The 12,937-nt window shown below is 37.2% G+C and overlaps 1 protein-coding gene across 3 annotated transcripts in view; it reads left to right on the forward strand.

Moving 5' to 3' along the window:
- The window catches only part of LOC105254600, a 36,146-nt gene extending 23,732 nt beyond the window's left edge, over positions 1 to 12,414 (forward strand). For all 3 annotated transcript variants that reach the window (XM_011263393.3, XM_020028514.2, XM_020028518.2), the window contains exons 7-14: positions 6,262 to 6,554; positions 8,064 to 8,421; positions 8,511 to 8,854; positions 9,601 to 9,973; positions 10,062 to 10,323; positions 10,408 to 10,593; positions 10,667 to 10,804; positions 11,208 to 12,414. In XM_011263393.3, the coding sequence (XP_011261695.2) occupies positions 6,262 to 6,554; positions 8,064 to 8,421; positions 8,511 to 8,854; positions 9,601 to 9,973; positions 10,062 to 10,323; positions 10,408 to 10,593; positions 10,667 to 10,804; positions 11,208 to 11,432 (2,179 nt within the window). In that variant the 3' untranslated portion in view covers positions 11,433 to 12,414. The remainder of the gene's footprint in view (positions 1 to 6,261; positions 6,555 to 8,063; positions 8,422 to 8,510; positions 8,855 to 9,600; positions 9,974 to 10,061; positions 10,324 to 10,407; positions 10,594 to 10,666; positions 10,805 to 11,207) is intronic.
- Positions 12,415 to 12,937: the final 523 nt, after the last annotated feature.

Consider the following 12,937-nt stretch of genomic DNA (forward strand, 5'->3'; position numbering starts at 1 on the left):
TTCATGAAGAGGAGGCAAAATTGAATATGTTGTTTCTCTCTCTTTCTCTTCTCAGTGGGAATTTTATAATCAAGCGTTTCTATGATGATTCCAACAATGAGAAGAGGAGGTCATGGAACGTTATAATGATTCCATGAACGAGACTTTATCAATTCTAGATTGTTAGTGCTGCTGATATATCGAAAGATGCTCTTCATGCTATTGCTGTAAACGAACCGGAAACCCCATGGCGATACGAACCCTTGTCGACAACGTCCCGAATTCTGTCGGTTTCAATTATCGAGCCCGTAAATCTCTGTAGGAGCACTAAAATAGAATAATGACACAGAAACGTTTGCACGGATTATGTTCAACATACGGGAATACGAGAAATCTTCCGGGGAGATACGAAACCCTTTCTCTGTTTTGCTTCTGTCTTACCTCAAATTTATTTAATCTTTTCGTTACGATACTGACTTTAAAAATAGTTTGTAAGAACGGCTTTTACCACGTTATCATTACATTTTTGTGAGGATCGATAGTAAATTTTAATTTTCCTTCTATATATCTCTCTCGAGACTGGAGAAAATTTGTTGATCGTAACTTGGATGAGAGCCTTTGTTTGAATTTAAAAGTTTAGCATTTGCCATAAATTTCACTTTTTATCGCGGACTTAATTCAAGCGATTCTCGAAAGTTTTTCGCAGAAAATCCTCGCGTGTTTCTCCGGATTTTTTTTCACCTCAAAGATAAGTGAATTATATCAAATTATTAAAAGACACAAAGCGTAACAAACTTTTATACATGGTAATGCGTACTTTGCGATAGTCGCGGATTGAGGCCGTTTGAAAGCCGGCATTGGAGAAAGCAACCCTGTGAAGAAAGAGAAACTATTACGCAGGCCATAAAAGCGCTTACGGATTAACGGTTCATAAAAGACCAGATGACAGAAACCAAAAGGGATTATTAGCTCTCAACAACGATTTACACACGATACTTATTTGCTCGCTTGCACATGAAATCGAAGGCAAGCTTTTCTTCTTCCGACGTGTTAACTTGCACTATTCATTTTAATCTTTATTCTTGCGCATATAATTTCCGCAAAGAAAGAGAATAATAAAAGAAATGATTTCTTCGATAATATTTCATTTGAATTAATATCGAATAGCTACAGAACAGCTGATTTCTATTTATTTGTAGTAAAAACGTTGAATTTTTTTTACATTCAAAAAATCTTCAATCAAATTTGATCGCAAGCGAGCAAGTCGGGACGGTCTGCGAGGATTGCTCGCGAGTTATGCGATGATCATCTTTGCAGCGCGCGTGCCGGGCACGTGTAGACACGCCGACTTTCCGCTCGCGATCCTCTTCAAATTCGTGCGCCCTTCCACGTTCGTTCACGCGTTAATGCCCGCGCAAAGGGAGTAAGACAGAAGCAGAAGAAGAAGAAAAGACAACATGCGGGTTGACGAGAGAAAGCGGCACCGTGTGCCATCGTGGTTTTTTGAGTGTTCCAAAAATACTCGCGACTCAAGAAAAGATAAAGAGACCAGCTGGAAAGACGAGAGATTGGGAGAGACCGAGTGAAAGAGGAAGATAACGATAAAGAGAGAGAGAGAGAAAGAGAGAGAATCAGTACGGAGAGACGAGATTGGGAAGATGCCAGTCTTCGGCAGCTAGTCATCCTAGAAACGTGCTCGCGAGAACCATACGACGACAAAGGGTCACGCAAAAAGAGAGAAATCACTAGCGCTGACCACGAGTAGAATAAATAAATCGATAGCGGTGAAGCTGCATCACGAATATATATACTCTTTAAGTGAGATTAATTGACAGATAAGATAAACCGAATGTGATGTCTTTATAAGTACGTAACTAGGCAATATTAATAATAATTTAATTAGGAATAAAAATTCCCCGATTAATTTAGAGAGAAAAGGTCATATATGAATAAAGTAACACGCATATATATAAAATGCGCAATAACGCTTAGAATTGCATTTTAATGACGCTTTGTCGTCGTTTCGAAATACAAGCGCAGGAGAATAATACCATCGTGCAATATCGTCTCCTTTGACATTCGCAGATCATCTTTCGATCGATATATCGGCCCGCACGCCGTCAATGCGTATCGAGCGCAATCCAAAGTGACGCGTTCGCGGCTAAGGATGCCTCTAAAAATTGAGAGCGGTACCTATACAGTGAATCCGGTAACGAAAAAGAATGTCTCCAAATTCCTCCTCTGGAAACATTGGCGGCGAAGGTAGGCGAAAAGAGAGAGAAGGACGTTTGCAAAGGGTTGAAAAATTTCCTTGGAATTTTAAGAGCGAATCCTCAGGGTTGCTCTGACATTAATATCGTGTGTATTACACTTGCATGCTTTTTTTTCTCTCTTATTATGCAGAGTAACATGGATTTATTTTTATCGAGAATGGATAATTAATACATGATTAATATTTAATGTGTGTCATTGACAATTAATCCATAATTAATAATAATTGATTAACGTCCCATTAGAAATATATATAATTCAGGGCGCAACAGATACTGGGAGACACAAGGTGTTTGTTGCCTTCTGAATATTAACGGTGAGCGATTAAAACGTCAAGGCACAGTACGATGCATCCACCATATGCATTCAGATATTATTCCTATCTGATGTATGGAGATTCATATCTAAGATTCGAGACAGGCGAAATTAAAAGATTCGACACATCAACGATGATTTGTTCGCATATTTGCGCGGTCAGCATCACCTTACGGAGAAATATCATTATATGATAACACTTTGACATTTTCTCCAACAGACCGTCGATTAATTCTCACGTGCGTTCACGCATACACGCTCATCATCATCATTATCATCATCATCGTCATCGACGATCGAGCATGATTCGTTCATCTCTTACACATTTTATTTTTGCTTGGCCGCACGCCTACATCCGCGATGCACTTTAAACCGTTAACTCGCAATTATGTCAGCGCCGATTTCCGCATCGTAAACAACATTGTACAACACCGGACAATTTACCTATCTATCTACCTACCTATCTATCTACTCGCGCGACTCGTTTCTTCAACGCGTTATGAGCACAATACAATCTGGTGTTTGATGCACTTTTTTGCTCGAGGAATTGCATCCTATACGATATTATTGTAATGCAAAAAATTTATCACAATACAGTAATTTCGTAAGATTCATTTACGCTATAACTTTTGGTACATAATTAATAGAGTGTCTATAAAAATATTTGCTCGCGTTTAATTCTTCGGGATATAATTTTGGAGTTTGATGCTCGAGAAATTGCATCGGTGCGTTATTATTGTAATGCAAAAAATTTATCACAATACAGTAATTTCGTAAGATTCATTTACGCTATAACTTTTGGTACATAATTAATAGAATTTCTATAAAAATATTTATATAAAAATATTTATAAATAGAGTGTCTATAAAAATATTTGCTCGTGTTTAATTCTTCGGGATATAATTTTGGAGTTTGATTCACTTTTTTGCTCGAGGAATTGCATCGGTGCGTTATTATTGTAATGCAAAAAATTTATCACAATACAGTAATTTCGTAAGATTCATTTACACTATAACTTTTGGTACATAATTAATAGAGTGTCTATAAAAATATTTATATAAAAATATTTCCTCGCGTTTAATTTTTCGGGATATAATTTTAAGTGCTTAAAATGAGGCACATAGCGATTTGAAAAACGAGCCGCTGTATTCTATACTCTATACTATGTGTGACTTTTTCGAAGAGATTCCCCCTGTTTCTATGTACATTACATACTTACACTGCCGTCGCGATTGCATAAGCGAGTAAACGTGCGACAATCGTCAATGGACGATGCGTTTTTTCTGGGCAACATGAAGAGCTGTCGCGCGAGTTTAGTCGCCGATGTGAGAGCGACTTTAACTGCATGTATTATAGTTTGGCACTCATTCGATATGCACCCGCTTGATTCGTACGATTGTACGTAAGGTTTATTCTTTTTAGCCACACTTTTAGCGCAACCTTGAATGTTTCTCTCTTCGCACACGATATTGATACATGTATATTGTTATCTACGTGTTTTGTTTCAAAAAGCGAGAAAGTGTGCGACTAAAATGAACGGACTTGTAGTTGATATCCCTGCTCGATTCGCGGCGAATGACCGATGCTACGTGCAATTAACACCGGCGCCAATTTGCCGATAATTTCATTCGCACGCCGGAACCATTTGCACGAGGCTCTCTCGTGAGCGAGTTGTTAACGATAAATCAATTATCGGAAGCTAGTGCCACTCTACGATAACGTCTCCGAGATTCAGATCCGTTATACAGCTCTTCTCTAAATGTTTTTTTTTTATTTTCATTAAAAATAACGATTATTGAATTTGGTACTTTAGTAATCTGTATCTGCTTATCTTCGCAAGAAGTGTTCAAAATGACTATCTTGTCCAAATATACGTCTGTAGGTTTTAACATTCATATTTTTTAATTCCTCGGAATTTTCTAAATATTCTTTGGAAACTTTCAATGGCAAAATTTCAATAGATATTAATAGATATTCTCTTTAGATGATAGATAGATTCTTCAGTGATTTCACGAGTAAAAGTCTAAGTAAAAACGTTGACAGGCGTGCAGTCCAATACAAGATGGTCATTTTAAACATGTCTTGTGAAAGTGACTAAATATAAATTGCTAAAATAAACCTCTGTAATTCGGAAGCAAGTCAATCATACGTTTATATAAACTTTTTTTATTTTTATGAATCGATATCTAATATTACGAGATTTATATTATTTTATTTTTTTGCAAATATTTATCTTAGTAAATACTGAGTAATAACTGTACTGAAAAAAAAGATAATGACATGCGGAGAATTCGTGCATAATACAACGTAAAAAGAAAATATGGCATTGATGCGTGTTGCGTGAGTGGCGGCAATAAAAATCGCTTATTTATTCATTGTCTTGATTATGCAGAAAAATACGAAAGTCACGGTGAAATTAATGAGATTGCCTGCACATAACATATAACGTTTGCCTTCATTAAGTTCAAAAATCTGATTCTTATTGCACCGTGCAACTTTCCAATTGATTTTCTCCATTGCTGGGACATTAAAGCGTTGAGTTTTTATCAGACAATTACGCGCGTGCCACGTCGATATGTCGTTAATTACTCTCATTACATTGGTAAGAGAGAAAATATACGACTCGTTAATACTCTGTCGCAAAAATGCGCCGAATGAATTCCAAGGGAATCTCGTCGAAATTGACTTCTTGCTCGCTCAAGCGAGCGGCAACTGTTGTAAAATCTATTTTTGTTATCCGCGAGATTCCCCTGCATCAATGTTATGTTGTCGAATCTCTCCGCAAGATCCAGCTGTGTAATATTATACATGCAAAATGCGCTGGTCCATCGAGAAACCGGTAATCTATCGGACTTATTCGAGTGGCGCCAGCTCCCGTCCCTACGATGTTCTCGAGCTCCTTTGGTGGTACACGATATGAGAGAAAGAAAGCAGTATCAGAGACCCGTTTATCAGTTGCCATACGAATGCTGTGTGCAAAAAGCAGTCGCGGTTACCGGTAAATGCTAATTTGTGCCGCTTTCTCGTGCCTCTTCAAGGCAATACTACATTCAAAAAGGAAATGCAGAGAAATGCGACAGCGAAACGTTTCGTTGGACCTCTTGGAGATAACTCAAGTTTCATTACATTTGAGGTCACTTTCTGTGATTTTTTCAATTTTTTTATTAAATGATCGAGGTCACTTTTTTGTGATTTTTTTCAATTTTATTATTAAATGATCGAGGTCACTTTTCTGTGATTTTTTTCAATTTTTTTATTAAATCTCCAAACTCCTTCAAAATCAAATAATCAATATTTCTTATATTGTCTTTTTTTAATATCGTTAAGATATTGAATAATAGACTTGATAGATAAAAATGAAAGATGAAAGAAACTAATATTCCTTGTTGAAAGTTAAAATATTTTCTCAAATGAGATTCAACCGAGAGGCTAGCTTTTCGAGACATATTTGAATTAAATTTTATAAAAATTGATTTATGATATTATACAGTAATTGTTGACTTTTTTTGAGATTTTCGCTTTGCATAAAGAAAACATTTAATCAGAAATAGCAGCGGTACCGGTATATTTAGCACATCAATATGTATGTGCGTATTATATACATATACGTGGAAATGTCGTAAGCCGACACTGAGCTCGAGAACAAATTCCGACACACGCGTGACAGTATACGCGATGAGAACCGGACCTGTGCAGTGTGCACGAGGATCGCGTGGACGAGGAGCGCCGAGGAGGCGAGGTGGCGGGTCTGGAGGACGTTGACGACTCCTGCGTCGCGACGGTGACGTCGTCGGTACCCGGAGCCGGCGGCATCCGCTCACATCGGCGCACTAGGCCGCTCTCTCTGGCCGTGCAACCCCTCAACTACCATCGTTTGGACCCGGACTCGAGGTCGGCGATCGGTGCCAGGCATCACCCCAACATGACCAGCCAGGAGAGCATCGGGAGCTGCAGCCTGGACGTCGACCGTTCCGCGTCCGACCGATCAGGTTGGCTATCCACGCATTGAGAACACCGTTTCCGCGATTGGGAGACGCATTATTGATAAGAGATTGTTATCGAGAAAAATTCCGTGGCTAAATTGTTTTTATTGAATTAACTTGTTGATGAAAGAATAATCTTAAATTCTCCGACAATAAGAGGAATTTTAAATATATGTACATTTAAATATTATTTATATATCATCTGAGAATCTATAAATATATTAAAGCGTTTCGCGAGAAAAGATTCATGATTTGGGAATTTTGATAATTGATATTGAATTAGATGTTCAAATAATATCTAGAACTTAGAGAAGAGAATCTTGTTGCAATGACAGAAAATGTCTCTTACTGGAAGCATTGTTTCTCGCAGGGAATTCTCGGTGAGAACTCGGTCGGGCGGAGAATGATTAGACGCGTCGCTCAAGCGAGGAAATCATTCCGGGGAAAAAGGACGGAATGTGCGCCTGAAAAGAATGTATTTCTTAGAGTTTATCTCTTGAACGAGATCTTTCAATTATCCCAAAATACAGAATTTAATTGGTGCTGAAAGCTACACGAGAAACCCAATAATACCGAATCGTAATTATCCAATCGGTACAAATTATCTCACGTTTATATTTTATAGAATAAAATTTTATAGTCAAATTTAAAGAGGCTTTTTTGTAACTAGCTTAGATTTTTTGTTTCGTATGCATCTCTCGTATTATTACGTTAATTCTCAGGTACTCAAGATCCATGCAGATTTTCGAGATTCCAAGGTCGTCTTTCGGGGTCGCCGATCTCTCCCACCGTTACCTTCTCGCAGGTCGCGGGCGCTTTTTGCTCGCTCGAAATGCCGATCGGATTTAGACCGTAGGCAAGCGCATCAAGTGCAATGCTTCTTTTCCTCATCGTTGCCAAGAAGGCGTTGACGAGATGCCCACGAGGAATCTCTCTGCTCAGTGTTCCAGGACCGTCGCCACGATTTAGACGAGCGTGAAGACCTCTCGTCGCTACATCTCGCTTCTGCGAGACGCGTCGGTCTATCGTAGCTTAGATCTGTGTGACCAAGTTGGAGTCTCGTTGTTTCGACGCAAGGAGCTTGAAATCGCTCCATTCGTAGAAAATAAGGTCGCATTGCGCGACAACGATGTGAATAAGATTCATTTGACGCGAGTTGGCATATGCATAATTGCGTGGGTGGCAGTACTTTTCGAGGGTGAATGTCTCGTCGAGTTGATCACTTAATAAGAACACGGTGAATCGAATAATTAGTGAACTTACAGATGATTTAAACGTGTATCTAAATGCGCGATTTAAATATTTACTTGAGTAATTCTATTTATGCAAAACCGATTTGTTATATCATCTTAATATTGCAGAAGCTAATTTTCCAAAATTATCAAATCTTATTCAATCATGCAATGTGACATTTGCGCTAGTGTCTTTCGTAATTTCTAGGAATTGTAAGATCGTAAATTGGAGCTGAGAAGAAGAGTGCTTCTGCGAGTGTTAGATTGGAATTTCCTCTTTCAGAAAACACCGTAGACTCCGTGTCGGAAAAGACGCTGCACAGTTTGAATCTATCAGGGTGCAACGGCGAACCGGTGTCGTCACCTGAGAATTTGGCGAACGGCAGCAGCGAAACGTTGCAAAAGTCGCACCTCACTCCCGATGAACAGAAGCTAAACGTCAGCAATGTACATCGCAGGAGCCCGGAGCCAGAGCAGGTGACAGCAGCGAAGAAACCAAGTTATCTGGGACTGGCGTGCAGCATAAGCGGCTACTCGGGAATCACCAGGTACGACAGCAAACTGAGGGAAGGATTCCGTTCGAGAGATAGCAGTCCTGGCACAAGACTGATCACGAGGGACACGAGTCCTGCAGGTTTCAGGTGAGATGCTTGCAATTCATTCTTTTTATTTCTTCTAAAACACACGTATATTGGTTAAATAACTAACAATAACTGAAAAATGTTAAAAGATCCAACGAGAATCTCAGCGTTCCGACGCCTCAATATCCGCCTAAGAGTCAGTCGATATCGCCGCTTGCGATGGACAGGCAAAACGGATTTACGAATGGTATGAAGGAGGAGTGTAAAGTTGAAACATACATGGAGAGCAGAAGCACGATCAGTATATGTCAGGGTTATTCGGAAGTCGACAAGGGAGTGTCGTTACACACGACGTTTCCTGATCTTAGTCCTATTAGAATGAGTACTTCTACGACTAAACGAAGCCCCGGCTTGCCACAGATGATGTCCTGCGGTCAACAAAATAAATCCTATGGTACAGGTTTCTCCTCTCCGAAGCAGGGCGTTGCTAATCGTAAGGAAAACTCTTTTCAATATACAATTTTAGTTGTTAATTTTATTATTTTAATAATTTCTTATATAATTTATTTTTTTCTAAATTTTAACTTAAAAAATTTTTTTGTAATTATTAAAAATTTATTTTTGATATCGTTAGATCAATAAAACGATACGTGTTTTTTACATAATTTTATCAATATTTAAATAGATATTTAGTCGTTGACGCTATATTGTCGTTATATTGATAGGTCATGGTTTCGATTTATACTTGTATTGACATTCTTTATTGATGTTTGACGATTATTGATTTTTGTAATAGAAAACACACTGTTGGTACCTATATGTACGTTATTAGTTTGTTTTCTTGATCTTTGTATGTGAATATTTCTATATATTTGAATTATGTTTGGTAAGCTTTTACGACTGTTAAAATTTACAATTAAATGAAATTTTGAAATTTCTATCTAGCAGAATTTTTAATTAATACATTTGCATTGTGTCACTATTTTATCACTTGCAATTAAATAACTTTTCGTATCGTGTTTTATTATTTTTATTTGATTGCGAAAATTTATTTTAGTTCTTTCTTATTTCAATTACTATAATTAAAAGGAATTCAAAATTGAAATATTTAGTGATGAAATAATATTTTGATATTAATTTTTATTTATTGTTCCTTTTATTTTAATTTTATTCATATATATTTTATATCATAAAGTTTTCTAAATTTTTTTATTAATTCTTTCTTTATTTTTTACGTAGTTTCAGATGCATCATTTAGTGATGCTAGTATTTTGAATGGCTCGACGGAAGTTGAAAGTCAAGTGTTAAACACTTCATCGAGTAGCGAAAAATCTTTTATTCAGCAACGAGTGGAGCGGCTCTACGGTCCAGGTGCTCTAGCACAGGGTTTCTTCTACAAACGCAGCACCACTAAACTAAACACCAGTGACAGTAATTTCAATAAATCCAGTAATAACAATAACATTTCGGCAGATAATGCAAACATGGAACAGTCGTTGAAAAATCTACCTGTTTTGCGACATCTGCGTCCGGAATTTCGGGCTCAGCTTCCCGTAGTCGGTAGTAGAAAACCCACAGATGGAACGGAACAAGTCATAAAACCTCTACAAAGGTGAATATCTATATTTTATCTACAAATAAAATAGCAAATGTCTTTTTTTATTTTTTTGCTTTGATGACGAAATACTGTTATATTTTAGGGTAACACCGATAAGAAAAATCGAGCAGAAGACTCCCACAACTATGAATTCACAAAATAGCATAACGAGAATTCCGATTACTATAGAAGGTGATGCATTGAAGCGTGATTCTAGTAGTAAAAGCATACCTGATCAACAGCCAGCGGCGCCGAAAGTAGTGTTACCTGTATTAGAACCTAGCAGCAGTTCAACGAACATAGCGAAACAAACTCAAGAAACGGAAAAAATAATCGAAGAAAAGGATGGTCATTACTTTATGAAGGTAATAGAAAAAAACTGCTTAACTATACAGGTGATGCAGACACAATCCGACAATATAAATTTATAGAGACATTCGTGTTTTTAGTTATTGAAACAAGAGACAGATAGATTGCTCTCATTGGCCGCATCCGCAGAGGCCGAATTAGTCAGCAGTGACACCGTTGCACTTCCAGAGGAAGCAGCTGGTAAGCTACGATCTGCTGCGGGAAAAGCCAAGTTGTTAGCTTCGCAGAAGATGCAGCAATTCGAAGGATTATGTCAAAAGAATATTGTAAGCAACATTTTAATTGTTTTTTACTTGCAATTAGATTGAATACAACTAACGGTTCGTATTTGGATATTAGATTCAGGTACCGGGTGAAGAATTTCCAACGACGAATGAAGATTTAGCTGGTTTTTGGGATATGGTAATGTTACAGGTTGTTCAAGTAAACGAACTTTTTGATCAGATAGAAAAACTGAGGACGTCACAGTGGCAAGAGGTATGTTTAAAAATTATTGGAATTAAAACTGAATCGGCTTTTATATATATTGCGCGAATCTAAAGAAAGTCGATAAGAAAAACTGAAGTTGGAAACAATTTCACCAAGAAATATATTGAAATTATACTGGTGCCGATAAAATCCTATAAAACGGCAAATTTTCTGTATTGTTTAAAATTTGAAAATAATAGCAGTCTAAGTTTTCTCTTAATTAAAAAATGAATTAATAAAAATATCTATTATATAAGATGATGTGTGAAAAAATGAAGAGTTATGATTACAATATATTTTAAATGTAACATTTTTAAAATTTTTCTTTGATAAAAATTAAACAATTATTATAATACTTTAATATTCCGTCTGTTACGATTATTCGCAGTTATATCATTAACACTTTATACAGGTCGTGGTGGACAAGAAAGCTGCATCAGCCTCGCAACAGAACGGTAAACGACGAGTCATACCGGTCCACAAAGCGAAGCCGACCGCGAACAGCGAGGCAAATAAAAAGGCGCGCGAGGCGAGAGAGCAGGCGCGACGACAAATGATCGAAGAGCGAAGACGAGCAATGCGTTCCAATGCGCAGAACACCGATAATTCCGTCGAGATCTTCGCTCCTGAAACGTAACGATGAATCGTTGCACATTGAATCAGAATTTAAACGAGCGATACAATCGATCGCATCGCGCCTCCTAGGGAATATTAATATGTATAGACTGTCTGACTTGAATATAAAGAGATAAGGAGAAGGAAGAAAAAAGGAAAAGAGAAAGAGAGAATAAATTTGTACGAGAAGGTAACATCAATTCAGCAATCAGCTTCAACAAAAGTCAAACCTGCTTGTTATAATTATTCATATTCAAGATATTATCTTTCGCGCGCGCGTGATTCGGATGCGGATTATATGCATATGAGAAAGGAGAAAGTATTAAGCAGATAGATTGTGTAATATATGTTGAAGTTGCAGAAATTTTTAGTATTATCCATGAAAAAAAGAGAGTATAAATACATGCAAGATAATACAAAGAATAGGAGTTTACGTTTCATAAAAATTTCTCATTTTTCATCGAGCTTTGACGTGTTACATATTATCCCAAGCATTTTAACGCAATAACGCGGCACGATAACGGTACGTCGCCTCTTGATAAAAATATTTTGTAAATGCGAAACGTGAAATATTTACTATAACACTTTACTTGTAGAACTGTTTTTCTACATTACGTATCGCAGCGAAGGGGGGGGAGCGAACATTATTAACTTATATTTATAAAAGGTAGTAAATTGTTGTGTGTGTGTGGGCGTTTAAACTGGCGATTAAAGAAGAAACATACACACAGTTCTCACCAATGGGAGTCAGTCGCTTTTTGAAAGTCTAGAAACTGTCTAAGTTAAGGAGAGGAAGAGAATGGAGAAAAATTGGCATTGTTTTCTGATTTTCTTGGCTAAACTGAATTACGATAATTTATAACTTTCCTTAACTTAGACAAGTAGTTTATTAGCTGATGTATGTAAATAGAATATTCACATTTGCACAAGGCCGACTCTATGCCGAGTGTTTGCCTAATATAATTTTTATCAGATATCAATAAAGTTCTCTCGTTGAAATGTCATCAATAGCAGGTAAAAGCAAAAAGATTCCTACTATTCTTATTATTCTTATTATTATTGTCTTACAATGCGATTAATATTAATATTTTTTATTATACTTTATTCTAATTATAATTATATGCAATTATATCTCCTCGTGTCTCCTGCACGAAACGTGGACGTAAAAATTGATCCCGCTCTCTTTTCAATAATTTTCTGCGTAATATTGTTTTTCCAAGTTTCGCGCGCGAGACTCTAATACGCTGGCAGGTTGACATTTGTAAAATGTTCGTATTTAATAAATTGTCGAATATTGCACATAAATTCGAATGTTTGTGAGAGAGAGGGAGAGCGAGATACACTAGATGTACGACAGATGCGTTAATAATATTATTGCAGTGCGTCATACATGGATAACCCGACTGTGATCGACAAACGCGTCACTCGATGTCCGTGATCCGCCGAATTTGACATTCCCCTGCGATAAGAGCGTATATCTCTCTCATCACATCACGTCAATCTCTATTTGCATAGTTATACGATTGT

Source organism: Camponotus floridanus, unplaced genomic scaffold (genome assembly GCF_003227725.1).
Source record: "Camponotus floridanus strain SB8 unplaced genomic scaffold, Cflo_v7.5 scaffold42, whole genome shotgun sequence".
Classification (NCBI taxonomy): domain Eukaryota; kingdom Metazoa; phylum Arthropoda; class Insecta; order Hymenoptera; family Formicidae; genus Camponotus; species Camponotus floridanus.